The 18,537-nt window shown below is 32.4% G+C and overlaps 1 protein-coding gene across 1 annotated transcript in view; it reads right to left on the bottom strand.

Annotated features, from left to right (window-relative positions):
* Positions 1-18,537, bottom strand: part of Dmd (dystrophin) — a 1,242,252-nt gene that overhangs the window by 1,129,326 nt on the left and 94,389 nt on the right. Inside the window, exon 14 of the mRNA XM_042692421.1 lies at positions 8,541-8,735. Within this exon, the coding sequence (XP_042548355.1) occupies positions 8,541-8,735 (195 nt within the window). The remainder of the gene's footprint in view (positions 1-8,540; positions 8,736-18,537) is intronic.

The following is an 18,537-nucleotide window of genomic DNA, read 5'->3' as shown; positions in this document are numbered from 1 at the left end:
GTACAGTATTTTCACAATAAAATATACACTTGGACATGATAAATTATACAAGACACTCACACCATGAGACCAAAGGATATTCTTAGGAGATTATCACAAAGGTTCAATAGCTATGTGCATATGATCATATAAAATGATGTTTATCAAAATGAATGGCTCATTTTCAATCCATTAAAAATACTGAAAGGTGTAGCTTTTGCTGCTGCTAAGCCAGTATCACCATCTTGATAAATGTAGCATTGTAGAGAAATGGCTTTACCTATATTTAAAGGCATGTGTGTATAAGGTATTAGTTATAACATCCTGCAATATTAGTTTGTGTTTGGGGAAGATGAAAATAATACCTTTCAATAGTTTAAGCTATCAGTAATGCCTTCAGATGTGTTGTAACATGTTTAACAGAGAAGAAGACAATTTTCATTTTTCAGAAAAAAAGTATTAGGGAAATCCATTTGTCACTGTTGTAACAGCAGCCATTGGGTAGGTCATCTATCCTTAAACTGAAAGAACAAAATTGGAGAACCAAAGACTTAGAATTCGTTTATTTCACTCTTTGGAATTTGGGTTTATTTGACAGACGAAGGTAGTACTCCATATAAACCTAATTCTTTTTTTATTGTGAAAATGCTGTACAGAGGGGTTACAATTACATGGGCAAGGTAATCAGTATATTTCTTATCAAGCAATGTTGCCTCCTCCTTTGTTTCCCCTTCCGGTCCCTTTCCATCCCTCCTCCCACGCCAAAGTTGTAAAGTTCATTTTTCAACATAACTTCTTATACATCTCACTGTTGCAATGGGTCCACATGTATCCCTATTTAAACAATTTGTTGTTTCCCTTCCCCTCCACAAATTATACCAACATTAAATACAGTGAAAACAGGAGTTATACCGTGAAGGAGGGACATACAAAGCAACAAAGAACTATCTTATACATATGTTAGAAACAATAGCAAGAAAGAAAAAACATTTGAATCCTTATCTTGGGGTTCATTTCGCCTAATATCAACTTCTCTGACCGTTTTTGCTTGTCTCAAACATATACTGGTTATTGCAAATAAGGGAAACCATGGGACCTATGTTTCTTTGGGCCTGGTTTAAATCTAATTCTTATATACCATACTCATCTAAGCAACCAGGAATTAATTTAATGACATCAAGTTTGGAACAGTGCTCAACCAAAAGCCATTCCAATGCTTATTACTTAGATTTTTTTTCTGAGCTTGTAAAAAAAAAAAAAAACTTTAAAAGCTACTTTTAGTGGTTCTATGGGAAGTTGATCTTTGATGTTTTCCTTTATGGTTTAAGATTCACATGTAAAACATACTTCCCAAACAAGTATATATTGTGATCAAATTGTTCTCCAATGGATGATACATTATCTTTTCATAAATAATAGGCAATTTTATATCACAGATCAAAGATAATATCACGATCAGTCATAAAAGCTTGAAGAGTTCATGAATTGAGAAAATATCCCATAAATTAATGCAATTTGGCTCATGATTTTAAGTTTTACCATGTGATTTTCTGTCTTTCAGACTTTGTAGAATAGAGATTATCAGAATAATCTTGTTAGGAGAATGAAAGGAGTAGAAGCGAGTTCTTACAGTATTTCATAGCAGAGTTGGCAGTAAATTGTAATGTGAGGGTCAAAGTAAGACAATTACTGACACTGACAAAATAAAGGTGAAGGAAAGGAATAAATAATACCATATAGAAGAGAGATAAGCATAAACTAAGAAAGAAAATTGGACCAGAGCACATATAAATGTGAATATATATAGAATATCTATGATTTTTTTCAATATAAGATCAATAAAAAGTAAGTACTATAGCAGTGGTTTAAGTGGTATTCAAACTATAGTGAATATGTAAATATTTACATACATATAATCAAAATAAATAAAAGTTATAAAAAGCATGAATATCAATATTTATAACTGAATAAATATATTAATTTAAATTTGATTTTTTAGAGAAATCTTTAAATATAATTATATTACTGAACGTGTTTATATATAATTATAATTTTCAAACTGGGATAATAATACATTAATAAAAATTATGTATTTCATGTACTAAACTATGATGATTGTGAGTTTAAATAGAATCAAAAATACTTTTTTTTTATCAGTCGTGGGGCTTGAAATCTGGGCCTGGGCGCTGTCCCTCAGCTCTTCAGCTCAAGGTGAGCGCTCTACCACTTGAGCTACAGCGCCACTTCCGGTTTTCTGTGGTTTATTGGAGATAGGAGTCTCATGGTCTCTCCTGCCCGGGCTGGCTTTGAACTGCGATCCTCAGATCTCAGCCTCCTGAGTAGCTAGGATTACAGGCGTGAGCCACCAGCACCCAGCTCAAAAAAACTTTTCTAATCAGACCTTGCTTTTGAGATTTTTACATGACCCATGATTACTTAATTTAGAAAGACTGCAAAATTTTGTTCCAATGATTATCATATTGATGAAAAATTCAACACTTTATCTAACATACACTTGTATTCCTTCAATGTTGTTCAGAAAACTGTTTATATATAGTGCCTCCTGCTATTATTTAATTTACCTAGCACCAGCCAAAAATATAGTCACTTTGTTCATGGCATTATTTTTCTCTTCAGCTGTGATTGGCACCATTAAATTCATGCTTAAATAGCATGAAATAGATTCCAAAGGAGAAAGACCTTAACCCGTGTGTTAGCATCTACATTTCCAACACTATTTTTCCTACTTCAAAGGGAAACTGAAGCATACGAAAAAATATTTAAAAAGATATCACACAACACTCAAGGGATCGCCCACAGAATACCAAAGATACTCTACTAAAGTCCAAAATCTGTAGAGCTTACTTTATATTTTTGTGCAGATATACAGACTTGTTATTTTTGCTTTGAAATTACTTCAATATTATGAGATTTTCTCACTACCACCCCTATCCAAGTCATCTCTAGCTATCTCTTGTCTAATAGGACTTCTTTTCACTCTTGGTCAACTCTTACCTATAATTAAAATCCAGAAGACAAGGTGATCCCTTTAAAATACCATGCAGAACATGGAAGTCATCTTCTCAAAAACCTAGAAAGTGTTCCATGTCACCCAGAATGAAAAGTCTCAACTAAGCCCTCTATAAGCTGGACCTACAAAACTCCTGTGTGCTTCCTTTCCCCTGACCCATTTTATTACAACCACTATGGCTTTCTTGTTATTTCTTTATCAATATAGGCTCATTAAGATATGCTTACCATTGCACCTGCGGTGCAATTTGTCTACCCAGATAGGAAAAATTATTCCCTTGCCTTTTTCATTTACATCCCATCCATTTTTCTTTCCCTTCTTTCTCAAATAAGGACTTTGATCACATCCTTTTCACTCTTCTTTAAAATTACCATCCTGTCTCTTGCCATCATACTTAGATCCACAAATATTTAGAAGCACTGTTCATTCTTACCTAACTTTATACTTTTTTATCAAGATGCATATCACCTTGTAATAGAAAATATTCATGTATTTATTCTTGTTTGTTTGCTTTTTTCTGTAAGCGACAGTCATATTCAAATCTGTGTGAGGACAGTAATTCATTAGTTTTGTTCACTGTTTTATTAAGCATTTAGTACAGTGCCTGGAACCTGATAAGGACTTAGTTTTGGGGGAACAAATGAATCCTCACTCCTTAGGTCATTACTTGTCCTAAAACTTTATGAGTTTAGATGAGAAAGTTGAAATGATGATTGCCTGTCTTCCTAAATTCCTTCCCTTACTTCTTTTCTATTATCACCTTTTTATTCTTTCCTTCCTTCCTTTCTTTCTTCTCCCTCCTTCCCTCCATCCCTCCCTCCCTCCCTTCCATCTTTCCTTCCTTCTGTTCATTCATTGTTTTGTTGGTCTTGGTACTTGAACTCAGGGCCTGGGTACTCTCCCTGAGCTCTTTTGCTCAAGGCTAGCGCTCTACCACTTGGAACCACAGCTCCACTTCCATTTGTTCTGGGTGGTTAACTGGAGATAAGACTCTCATAGACTTTCCTGCCCAAGCTGGCTTTGAACTACAATTCTCAAATCTCAGCTCCCTGAGTAGCTAGGATTACAGGCATGAGTCACTAGTTCCTAACCCTTTCTTCTTTCTATATTTTCTGTTTAAAATGGCATGAAGTCATGTAGAGTTAATCTTCTAGAATATTTTCTACTACCTAGGCCAGGGAGACTTCAGTTTTCTAACTTATTTTTCCCCAAATTTATTTTCATTGGGTTTAACATAATGCACTAGATAGCTATATGAAAGGTGGTTAAGAGCATAGATTTTGTTTGGTTTAAAATCCTTGCTATGGGACTGGGAAGGTGGCTCAGTGGTAGAGTGCTTGCCTTGCATGCCTGAGGCCCTGGTTTCGATTCCTCAGCACCACATAAGCATAAAGAGAAAAGCCGGAAGTGGTGCTATGGCTCAAGTGGTAGAGTGCTAGCCTTGAGCTGAAGAGCTGAGGGACAGCACCCAGGCCCAGAGTTCAGGCCCCATGACTGGACCCCAAAAAAAAATTAAAAAAAAAATCCTTGCTATATGCTCAACTGAGCATGTAACTCAGTTGGAGAGTACTTGCTTAACACATACAAGGCCTTGAATTTGATTCCCAGCATCACACACACACACACACACACACACACACACACACACACACACACACACACACACACACGTCCTTGTACGTACACACACACACACAGGTCCTTGTTTCACCAATACTAATTGTGTTAATACAGCTCCTTAATTTATAATTTTTAATTTCTTCATGTATAAAAACAGCTATAATAATTTTGGGTACTTTACAGAGTTTTGAGTAAGATAAGTAAGAAAATATAGGTAATTTGAAATCCTTAAGTTTATTTTTCTGAGAGTGTTTCAACTTCTTCATTATGAAGGTTATTTATTTGCACAGGATATGGAATTCTAGACTGATGATGGTCTGTCAGCCATTGACACACTTTGTGCTGTTTCTTCCTTGCATAAATAGTTGTACATAATTGATAAGGATGCAAAGTACTCACAAATCTTCATTTTGAATTGAAAACTCTTTGAAAACTACTTAATAAATAAAATCTGTAAAAGAGTGCTCAAGTTCTTGATTGCTAGTTTACTGCAGATTATGTCAAATTGCCATTTTTAATTTGAGCTTTGCTCTTTGTTTCAAAAAAAATCATGTTTGGCAATGGCAAAGTCAAATGAATGAATGACTCCTTAGTGAGGGAGGAGCAGAAATACTGGAGAATTCCATACCAGTGGCATGTAATATTTTCAAGATTTCTGTTGAAAAGTGCTTACAATATAATATGTGTGTCATGTTTTTTCAAAATTGTTCTATGTAGAACTCCTGTAGCAGATGTGAATATTAGAATGTACCTGCAAATGATTTATTTTGGAATGATCCTAGGAAACACTTGGAAAGGAGAAGCCAGGAAAGAACACAGAATCAGGCAGAATTTACTGTCTACAAGCAGATTATAATCTTGGCCCTGAATGTTACATAAGAGTGTAAATCATGCTTTAGATTAGTTCCAGCTGAAGGGTGAGGGAGTAGTAGTGCTGACTCAACAAAATCCCTCTGATATTGCTTGACATTGGAGGAAAATTTAGGCATACTCCTAGCTGCTAGTTAGACTACTGGAATGCTGAATGAAAAGAGGGTATAGATGGGTCCCAAGAGGAAACTTCAATTTACAGTAAAATCAGGAATATGCACATGTTAGGATGAATTCTTCCTATTGAAATCCTACATGGAAATTTTTCTACTTTCACGACAAGATTTCAAATATTTTATAGCTCTCAACAGCAAAACTTGTGGTAAGTGACACTTGTGACACTAAAACTTTTAATAGTCCTGCCTTAATGAGATACATCAAAGCAAGACTGGATGATTTAACCTACTAATTATTCTTTGGCAAATTTTATCAAGGCAATCTGCCTTAAAAACCAAAGAGCAATTTATTCCTAGTAGGGTTTAAAATTTCAAAAAATTTAGATTCTTACAGAATTATGGTATTAATGTGCATATAATATTAATATTTAGCATATAAACCAACACAATTGATTACCAATGTTAATATTTACTGCAATAAGAGTTATATAATATTCATATGTTTCTTATTCATCTCTAGTTATGTCTTAGCTATGTATGAGCTATTAGATGTAGATAGGCATTTATCTACAGTCTATCAAAATGATCAGAAAGGTTTCTAATTTAATACATGTATTGAAACTGTATACGCTGTATTAGTTATGCTGTTCAGAAAATAATTTTAACTTATTACTCATTGTGTTGTATTACATTTTCAAGAAATATATGTATATATACTACTGATATATATATATATATATATATATATATATATATATATATTAACTGCTACAGTTGGGAAATTTGACTCATGCAGATCTGTTGGGAATAAAATCAGCCACAATTTAATTTCATAACATTCTACCCAACAGCTGTACAATTTATGCACTACTATTCTGTTTTGACTATTGGATAAAGACAATGATGAATGCCTTTAAAGAAGAAATACATACTCATTGAAAAGACTGAACTCAAAATTATCCTCTTTCCAAAAGCCCATAAAGGTAGGAGCCTATTTGCCTGCTTTGAATATGTTGGGACAGAGAAGGAACCCTATAAATATATCTCCTGAGGATTCAATAATCCAGCTAAATTAAATCTGCCATAGTATCTTCTATCAAACCACAGTGATCAATGTGATTACAGTTAGTGTCAGTTATAATAATTTTAAATCCATCAGGAAGAAATGATGAGTTATGAGTATAGCCAGCGTTCTGTCATTCTGAGTGTGCCAGGTTAAGAGGTATGGAGACAAAGATATTCACTGGTCAATTTAATAAATTCAGGGTCACTGCTCTCTTGACCAATATCTCTAGAAGCACAAGTAGAAATGAATGGTAGCTGATTAGCAATAATTTACATATTGAATGACAAAGATGAACTTACAAACTGTGCTGTCACAAGAAATTAGCTAATGTGAATACTAAAAGGTATGCTGACATGTCTCTCATCAATTGACTGGATTTCTTTTCTTTACTATATCCACAAATTATTTGATTTTTTTCTCTAGACTGAATAAGAAGTTGCATCATACTGAAATGGATTGACTAGTTTCAGAGATACATGTAGCTCTTATTTTAGTGTGTAATTCTATAGCTTATTTGAGATATTATACAATATTAAAGTCAAGTCACTCAAGCTATTGAAACAGTGATTTCCAAAATAAACAACATTATCTATTTGTATAATGTGAGCCGACAAATGTGTGGTATGCAACAAGCTCCCAAGAAATCATTTAGCATATAAAATACTTCAACTAATATGTACTTCTGATAACAAACACTTCTGTTGGTAATCTTATATCATTTGCACTGGAAAAATATCAAGCTCTGGCTACACTATGATATTTCATTTTGAGTGTGAAATGTATGATCACAAAAATGATCTCAGGACACATTATTATGTACATTTTCTTGGTGATACATTCATTCATCTTCAGACATTGCTTTCCAAAATGTATTGCTTATTTCCTCCCCATGATTTGTTTGGGTAGAGAATTCAGTAATATGCTATTGGTAACTTGAAAAATACTGAATTTAATTGAAAGCTTGTAGATGATAGTTTTAAAGAGAATATGTATTCATTTCATTCATATGTATTTCATTTCATTCATTGTTTTATTTTTGAATTAGTGAACATTTTATCATAAAGAGGATTCACTGTGACATTTTCATATATATACCCAATGAACTTTGATCTTATTTAATCTTTCACTATGTTTTAATTACTCTTGTTTGCCTTTTTTCAGTCTTTGTTGTGTTTCATTTTACTGTCTCTATACACAACTACATAGATACATACATTCATACATATATTTAACATCCTTGAATCCTTTTTCCCACCAGTGAGCAAATACATTACCATTTGAGCTACAGCACCTGTTTATATTTTTAGATAGGGTCTGACTAGTCTAGTTTGGTCTTATACTTGTGCTCTTTCTGTCTGAACCTCTGGAGTGCTCAAGAATGTACTACTGATTTTATTTTACTGATTTCTATTCCATACTATTTCATATAATATCAAGAGTAAAAATAATTTTAAAATTAATACACATTATATAAGGGAAATGTAAATCTAAAACAACATGTAATAGATATCATTTAAAATCCCGTCTAATTGACTATCCTTGAAGAGAAGAAAGAAATATATTGATGGAGGAGTAACTACCTTTTTTAACTCTTTCTTTCTGTTCTGGGGTCACGTGAACATTTTTAAGTCTATTTCTTTATTATGGAAGTCCACCTCACATTAAGCATTACACACTATCTCTTGAAATTTATGGGAGTATTTCTAGTTCAGATTTCTGAAGTTACTTTTTCAGCTTTATGAATTTTGTGCAACAAAATGTCTTCATTATGCATAGAATGCAAGCCAATCATTTTCAGACGACAAAGAATCAATGCAATCATCCTGTAAAATGTAAATAAAATTGCCTTTTCTTTTACCTTCAGAGACTCCTCTTGTTTAAAGAGGTCTTCAAACTCTTTAGCACAGAGGTCAGGAGCACTGAGAAGTTGTTCCACTTCTGATAGGGCTTGTGAGACATGAGTGATCTCAGTCAGATAAGTAGAAGGCACATAAGAAATTTCCAAAGGCATATCTTCAGTCATCACTACCATTGTTTCTTCACGGAGAGTGTGCTGGTATAAATATACAAAAGAACAATTTCTTTTAGCTTCCAAATAATAAAAAGTCCTTCATTGAGTTTATATAGATTCCAGTTTATAGCTGACAGATGGCTGAAAGTGGATTAAAAAGAAACTAGTTATGATAAGTCTAGTAATAAGGTTATTTATTATTTATACATTCTCCTCTTCTGAACAGTGTTAGAAACATGTTATAAAGAAACACATACATATAAGCACCATGATTATCAGACAAAAGGTCAACAATAAGGTTGTGAGAAAAGTAGTTTTATCCTAAGAAAAGCATAATTTGGGCAATTGAGTTTTAAGTTTTAATAAGCGTCCTGGAAATCTTGGTATGGGATTTGATAGAAGCATACTTTTGTTCCTAACAAAAGAATTCTTCGAATTTCTTTCCTTCCTAGTCTTGATGGAGTATACGGGTCTGCCTCAAATCTCAGATATTATCTCCTATCCTTGGTGCTAATTTCTTCTGAAATGAGCTGAGTCAGATTACATTGCAAAATGAATTTTAGTAAGAACTCCAGTTTTTAGAAGTAAGGGAGCACTGGTTATCTACTTTCCTAACTGCTTCCATGTACCAGAACTAGGAGGACTTACTGCTCTGAGATTTTGTGGCACTTGCCAGTAACACTTCTTTTCCTATTCTTTTATGGACAAGAAATAAATACTACTTGGCATGCAAATTCAGAATGACTAATGACCCCTGCTCTCTTCTGTCTACAGTATAGGCAGCAACACTATTGTAATTGAAAATATTCTCCCAATAACTTTGCTTTGAATTGATCAACTGCCACCTGCCTGTTGATGGGGTCAGCCAAGGGTTTCAGTGGCAGAGTCCCTCAGGAAGTTTGGACAATAATCATGCTAACACAGCATTGATTGCTGCACAGCTTTTGACAAGATTGTGCTAATTTTTGCAATAATGTAATCACTGCAAATTCATATAATGACACAGGTTAATTTTAAATGACATATTTTACGAAATTGGTTTATTGTATGTATCTTAAATCAACATTCCTTTGTAATAGGCATTCCTTCATTATCAACAGAATGATACTATATATTAATTTCTAATTTCTATTTTAAATGACAAGAGAAACAAGATAGAGTTTAAAGAGGATGACTTAGCATTTAAATATGGAATTTAAAAATTAAGTCTCTATTTCGCCATTCCAAACCAGACATTTCACCAATTAAAATATAATTCAAAGAGCTATGTGAATATGAAAATTTCACTGACAAATTAGACATTAAAGATATGTAGTAAATCAACAGCACAAGTCAAATTTACTGATTTACATACATTCTACTAGGCTGGTGATTACGTTGGTGATAATGTTTCTAAGTTAATAAACGTGTTTTTCTTATTTAAATTAGCTGCTTTAACCTCTGAGCTAAAGATAACAACATATAAGTGCACATATTTCTTTAACATTTTATATAATGGTACAATTACCTGTTTTTAATGATATACATTTTGTAACTGCTTTTAGAGAACAATTGTTCTGTTACTAGGGGAATATTTGAGAAGAGAACAAACTGTACTTTTTTTCTTTTTTAATAATTAGTGATCTTGTTATTAACCCAAAGCTTGTTTAGAATCAAAAGTTCAAAATACTTGAAGAACAACTAAGTGTCACTCAAAATAAGACAAGCAAATTCCAAAAGGTTCTGACATTCGTACTTTTCATATTTTTTGTAAAAAGAAAATTAATACTTAGTAGTTTCTGTCTTTTTTGTTCCTTCATTTACATGCTGTTTCTTTCATTGTTTATATTTGGAATGCTCTAAGCTCTTTAAATTCACATTGATACTTATGTAAATAAATATATACAGTTTATGGAGTATCCATAGCATGAAATCTCAAGTATGATAAGGCAAAAAGACTAAAATTAAACTAACTTTTGACTACTATCATTCATTTAGACAAAATAAAATTTAAAACTTGAATATTTACTTCTTTAGCACTTGTGGCTAATTATACTTTGCATACAGGAAATTTTTTGTTTTTATTTTATTGTAAAGATGCTGTACAGAGGTGTATAGAGGAACTTTAAATAAAATGAGATTTGCTTAAATACTAACTACTGCTAGTCATATGGTTCTGAAGTGCAGAATCGTGTCTCTCAGCAAATAGTATCTAGCATCAGCCATAATACTGAACCAAAGCTCAGAGAATATAAGCAACACCCTTTCTCTGACATCTTAATTGTTAAGCATTTCACTATGTGAACACATTTGGGTCACAGGTTATTTTCTTGCATATAGATTAATAGTTTTTTCATAACAATTATTCACCATACATCCATATAAAGACTATTTTACCTGATAGTTGAATGAAAGTTCATTTACAAGGATATTATGTGGTATCTATTTATGTACAAAACATTTCAAATAATTGAAGTGTTATATCTAGTTCTAGAAATCTCTTCTCAATTTTCTTTAAACTAGAAGCCCTTATTAACCTTATTATTATACCCTTCAGAGAAACAGCCATTACATCACAAGAAGGGAAAGTTCGATTAATATGAATATTGTGACTATTTTTAAGACTGTGGGATAAGCCTTTTTGATGTTGGTATAATTTGGGGGAGGAAGGGAAAACATATTGTTTAAATAGGGATACAGATTGTCCCACTGCAACAATGAGATGTACAAGACACTATGTTGAAAAACGAACTTTACAATTTAGGTGGGGGGGGCTGTAGGTGAGGGGCTGGGAAGAAAGGGATGGTAGGGGAAAAACAAAGGAGGAGGCAATAATGCTGGATAAGAAATGTACTCATTACCTTGCTCATGTAACTGTAACCCCTTTGCACAGTATTTTCACAATAAAAACTTAATTAAAAAATAAAGAAAATATATGGATAATAATCAAACATCCAGTTCATTCCATGCTCAGACATGAAAAAGAACACCATAAATTATCAAAACTTTTACAATTAATAAGAGCAATCAAAAACAGAGGTACAGTCATATTAGATGACTAGAGTGAAATGAGAAAGAGATTACAATTCTTGCTGTCCTGAACTACTAATAACTCATAATCTTTTGTAATACAAAAGACATTATAATATCTATAACATTGTAATGCCTCTGTTTACAATAACCTGTGAGTACTGGGTCAGCCATGTTTTATACATTAAACTCTACAAAAAGGTTAAATTATTGCATCACCATATTTATGAAGACTGAGTTATGGGAAGATATTTTACTCATTTATTACCTCAACACATAGTATCCAGTCATCACAGATAACGGAAGTTAAGTGGTATATATCAGTTGAGTAGAGAAAAGAAAGGGGTGATTTTATGAATTTTCACAAGAAATAGAAATAATAAAAAAACTGTTTGACATCATTGGGAAACTGTCAACTTATTTTGGGGAAACTTATAAATTATACTTATTCTTATTTGTGTAACATATATACACATATAAATATTTTGACACATAAAGATACATCATAATTTTCCTAGGCAAGGGACTACCAAAAACTGAATTGAAATAGAGTAAGAATTTAGAGGTCTATTTTACTATCTATTCCTTAAAATTATATCACTCTTCTTGACATAGACATGCAGGTCTATAATGAATAAATTATATTACTGACTGACTTTTACTTTAGTTTAATAAAAATTTCAGATGGTTATTAAAAATCAATGTAATTGCAAGTATCATGTTCATTTTCTCTTCTTTATGTAAAATCCAGACCTCATATTTAGATTAAGCTTTTTCATTTGAGTTTCATTAACTATGCCTAGAATAATTATATACTTTTGAATTCTGATGTGAACAAATCCTGTCTAACCTCTCGAAAATCAACTTGCTTTTGCTAACAAGCATTCCTATCTTATATTATTATATCCCTACACCATTAGGAAAAGTGCATTATTGCCACATTAATTCATTTTATTAATATCATTATATATCCAAAATAATATGCTATCTACATTTTCTGGCAACAAAAATTAAGCAATGTGAAGGAAAAACCCAAGCTATCTTTATTTAAAACTGGAAACTTCAATACATTATTATAACTTATATTATAAATTATACATTATTATAACATTGTATAGTATAAATGTTAACAAAACAAAACTGATTTGTATGATATTGTGAATACGAACTTTTCAGTTTTGAAAAGTTTAGCCCTGTAAGTAGGGATGGGCATCATTTATAAAGTTTTAAATAAACTTTAGTTTCTTTTCATTCTTAAAATTTCTTTTTTTTTTTTGGTCGGTTATGGGGCTTGAACTCTGGGCCTGAGTGCTGTCCCTGCGCTCTTCAGTTCAAGGCGAGCGCTCTACCGCTTGAGCCACAGAGCCACTTCCGGTTTTCTAGTGGTTTGTTGGAGATTAGAGTCTCATGGACTTTCCTGCCTGGGCTAGCTTTGAACTGCGATCCTCAGATCTCAGCCTCCTGAGTAGCTAGGATTACAGACCTGAGCCACCGGCACCAGGCTCATTCTTAAAATTTCTATCTTGAAGGCTCATATAACTACAAAATAAAGTTAGTTCTGTGTTCAAACAGAGATATTTTCCTCCATGATTTAAATGATTTAAATGAGACAATGTGGTTATTGTCTCATTTATGATTTAAGACGTCAAAGAAACTCAAGAAGAAAAATTACATCTTGTTGCCACAAATTATGACACAGGTCTCAATATATCTATATATTTCCTATTATGTTACACAAAAATTATTATCTATCAAAAACTATTTTCTAGACAAAAGCAGTAACATAATTTGTTACCCATTGAAATTGATAAAGATGAAATTGGAAAAAGTTTCAAAAATTTTAAGAATACATGATTTAAAATGAGTAAGAATATAAAAATCTTTAGTTTGTATATGGTTAACTTTCCTCAACAAAACATCCTTAAGGATTGCTTTATATAATAGCACAACACTGTATTAATCCCAAATATAACTATAGGTTCTAAATACTGGTGTTTCATAAATGAGAGAAATATGAAAGACAAGTGACTGTCTTTTAGCCTAAAAATTAACACATAGAAAGTCATTGAATGATAAAAAAGAGTCCAAATTACTCCATGTGGTAAATGAGAGAATATGTGCTCTAAGGTAATTCCCCCTAATTATTCCATTATCTAAAAAAAAAAATGCTTATGTAATGCCATATAAAAACATGGCAAACCAGAAATAATCATTTAATAATAAATCAGCAAATCATGTTAATATAATTTTACTTCTCTTTTAAAAAGTATTAAAGTATTCTAAGGTACATACAAAAATATGACACTTTCTAGGAAATAATCCTTTTTGGAGCAAGGGACACTATCACCTAATGTGTCATTCAAGAGAAGGTGGCTTTGCCATCTTAACAAACATCCTACTACTGTGATTCTAAGCATGTAGTAAAGGTCTGGCCAAACTTGCTGATGGACCTGTCTTGTGTTGATTCTTCCCTTGTACAACTGTCAAATTTACCAAATTCCTCTGGGCCAAGCTCAATTACTATCTAATTAAGTTGATAAACCAAATCTCAAAAATGTGTTAATGGCTTATAGTGGTTTAAAGTGTTATCCTTCAAAGGACAACATTTGCATTTTAATAAGGAGTTTCAACAAATTAACATAAATTAGTAACTTGGTAGAATTTTAGTTACAAAGTATGGCTTGTGAGAGAAGTGAAAGAAATAAAGGGCTTTTGATTCACACCAAGATAAACACCAACATAAAAGCAATATATATGCCATGACATTGTTAGCAATTATCATGATAGCTTCCAAGAGAAAGTTATATACCCTTAGGTACCTTTTAATGCAAAATAAATGCAAGAAAGACAAGTATAACACCTAGTGCATAGAAGTTTATTGAAAGAATTTATTCTAGGGCTGGGAAGGTGGCTCAGTGGTAGAGTTGCTTGCCTTGCATACGTGAGGACGTAGGTTAGATTCCTCAGCACCACATAAGCAGAAAAAGCTGCAAGTGGTGCTGTGGCTCAAGTGGTAGAGTGCTAGCCTTGAGCTGGAGAGCTGAGGGACAGTGCGCAGGCCCAGAGCTCAGGCCCCATGACTGGCAAAAAAAAAAAAAAAAAAAAAAAGAATTTATTGTATTAAATGAAGAAATAAGTATTAGCTTAAAATTAAAATTTCAAATAAAAGTTATATAAATCTTTAAGATAAGTATTTGGTTAGCAATATGCAGGCCTATGGACATAATGTATATTTTGGATTTCTCTGAATTCAATAGGGATAATTTGTATGTGTCATAATCTTTCTTGGTGTAGATTTAAAGGTATATCTGATAGACATTTTATATGCCACCAATTTAAAGCAAACTAAATACTATTTCAAAAGTATGCATAGTTGTTTTGGCTCTTCAGGTCTATCTCAGGTATTAACTCATTATATGTGACCCAATACAGAAGTAATTATTTGAAGTAGTGCTGCACAGACAGTTTAAAAGATTACAGTTCAGCTGGGCATTGGTGGTTCACACTTATAATCTGAAATACTCAGGAGGCTGAGATCTGAGAATACAGTTTAAAGCCAGCCTGGGAAGGCTCTTATCTCCATTAACCAACAAAAAGCCAGCAGTAGAGGTGTGGCTCAAGTGGTAGAGTGCCAGCCTTTAGCAAAATCCCTCAGAGACAGAGTCCAGGTTGTGATTTTAAGCCTCTGGACTGGTGCACATATGTCTACTAAGCACTGGAGGTTCTGAAATCATTTGGGGTCAAGAAATGATGTTTTTCATCCTGAAAATTCTTCTTGAAATCTACACATCTTTTTATTTGAGTATCCAGTATATATTTTTTGTAGGAACCTATATTAAACTATCAGTTTGAGAAATCTGGAATATGAGTTTTATAATATGTTCATATGTAAAAATGAACACATACACACTAAATATACATACCTATATTTAATACATTGTAGAAATAAATATAATGCAAGGAAAAAATAATGTCAGACTAACATAAATTCTGCAATTATATTTCATACTAATAAGTTATTTAATTTCCTTTGTCTTGTGAATATTCTACTTGACTGGATTTTCAGAATAAACTCAATATTATGCTATCCTTATCAAGCAGAAAATGTGGCCAGGTTTACCTCCAGATTATTTAACATAAAAATTCTGTTTCCATGCCTGAATACTGAATATGTACATGCCATAACTAGATTTTGATTGAATTATCACAAGTGTGAATGACAGTAAAATACCTATAATTGTATTGTCCAAAATGGTAGAAAATATGCATATTTTATTATTTGATTTTAAATTATTTTAAAAGAAGGCAATACAAATTTCCAACATTGGTAAAACTAGGTATATTTTATATGCTTGAAAAGCACATATGGCTTGAAGATTATGAACTGGTCTTCAAACAATGTGAATATCTGGTACAATCACAGATGGAAATTATAGAGCAGCTACTATATTGGAGAGAGCAGAAATACAAAGGTGTATCATTACCAAAAGTTAAATTGCAAGTCACTATGCTAGAAAATCTGATATCATATCTTTATAAATATGGTAAATACTCAAATATAGTCTATCGTACTCATTCTGTTTCCATCCATGGATTGTCCAGTAGATTCTGTGGTCAAAGGTGCCTACTGCACACTCAATATTGTTTCATAAAGGCAAATATAGAAGTCAACATTAATTTCCATTGCAAATTGTTCATGAGATTTAAAATGTAACATGGTATTCATCTTTGAATAATATAAAAGCACAAAATTTATATTTTTGTTTAATGTGAATAAATTACACAAGAGCATTATGTCTATCACAAAATATCATTATATTGACAGTTTTCCTCACAAATGTAATTTAGACTGGATACTAAATCCAATTTAAAATTTCAAAACTCAAGAGCTGGGAAGGTAGCTCAGTTGTAGAGTGCTTGCCTTGCATGCATGAGGCCCTGGGTTGGATTCCTCAGCACCACATAAGCAAAAAGAAAAAAGCCGGAAGTGGTGCTGTGGTGGTGCTGTGGCTCAAGTGGTAGAGCGCTAGCCTCGAGCTGAAGAGCTGAGGGACAGCACCCAGGACCAAAAAAAAAATTCAAAACTCAAAACTTAGTTTATTACTACGCTATATGAATGATTTCACTGAATTAATAATGTCTTCCTTACATGTAGACAGAGCTTGAATTTTTGAATGTCCTGATTAAGATAATGAATAAAGTTACCTATTTTCGCTGTGCAAAATCAACAGGCATTACCTTTCTGTTCAATAAGTATGTACGTGCAACATATGTAATATGCATGTGTATAATACATATTTGTGTACATACACATAAAATAAAAACATTGATAAAATGGGAAAATTGTCTCATACACATGTTTTATAGCTTCATCTCAACTAAGTAGTTGTTATTATCATATATCTACGAATAGTTGTTAGACTCAACAAGAATATATGCCTCAGAAACCTAAAATTATAATCAAAGTGGAGAGAGATCATGAATTGGAGGCTTTTGAAAGATATGTGAATAGCTATCTAACACAATCATGGATGAAAATTATAATGTAGATAATTTCCAATGATATATGTGGGATGAGTTATGGGACATTATTAGGATGAATTAAAATCTACTTTCCCCAAGAATGGACAAGGACCAGTTAATTTGCTTCATGAATTACTGAACAATAATTCTAGAAGACAGATTAATTCCTACCTTCATTCATTAGATCACATTTTCCAATAGGTACTTTTTTGTACAGAGGTTCTACTTTGTTAATCTCTTCTTTATTAGGAAAATATTTTCATTATCTTCTTGCTTCTTAATCAAAAATTGTATGCCAGAACTCTGAAACCCAAATTATATTTGTGCCATGATAGTTTTACTATTTGACTAATGAAAGAGTTCAGGCTATTTCCAAGGTGATATGAGTTTTGAAGAGAGGACATAACTCTGAGTCTATGAAAAAATACCCTAAAAGTTTAATGAAATTAGAGATCTTAAATATCATATTAGAATGTAGGAGGCTTGCTATCTTAGTTTTAAAAGTTCAATAGATGATTTGAAATAAGACAAAGGATATTGCTAAGCATAAAATATGAGTTGTAGACAATTAACCTGAGGAAGGGATTAGAAAGAAATCGGAAATATAAAAAATAAGAGACATAGAAGATAGATACAAGCTGTTTACTAAATAATAACTATCACAAGACATATATTTAATTTGGAAAAAGGAACCCATGAAAATAGAGGGGAGCTATTTATATAAAATACATATCAAAATAAACTCCAAGACTTGGAAATAAGAAATCTTCTTTTCAATTTTTATATTTTGATGATTCTGTGTTGTTTGCATTATGTATGGTGTATTCTCATGCATATCTTCAATAGGGACATGGAAGGGCTCAGAACTCGAGGGGAAAAGAGTTAAAATTATAGCAGTAGAGCTCACTGGACCTTGATGAAAGTGAACTATACAATTCATAGGTGGAGACAGGAGAGAATGAGGGATCAGAAGACCCATATAAAAGGAAATGTACTTATTACTAACTCATATATATATACATATATATCACCTCTATAATAACAATAACATAAATTAATGTAAAAAGTAAAAGAGGACCAGATGAATGAAGAACAAGAAATAGCTTATTTTTGCACAATTAAAATATGCTAAAATGAGCTTTCAAATATAAATGTTTTGTTTAAGAATTTGAGTGGGGTTATCTTTCAAATGTTTGGAGAAAAAGGAGTTTAAATATAAAGAGCAAGGCTCACACTAGAATTTGAATGCCTCTATGCAGCCATGGAACATAGAAGACAGAAGAAGATAGAAAACAGTGAAAACTAGATGACA

This window comes from Dipodomys spectabilis, unplaced genomic scaffold, assembly GCF_019054845.1.
Source record: "Dipodomys spectabilis isolate Male_0828 unplaced genomic scaffold, ASM1905484v1 ptg000156l, whole genome shotgun sequence".
Lineage (NCBI taxonomy): Eukaryota > Metazoa > Chordata > Mammalia > Rodentia > Heteromyidae > Dipodomys > Dipodomys spectabilis.
The sequence above is the reverse complement of the archived record's forward strand: the minus strand, read 5'-3'. Positions and strand labels throughout refer to the sequence as shown.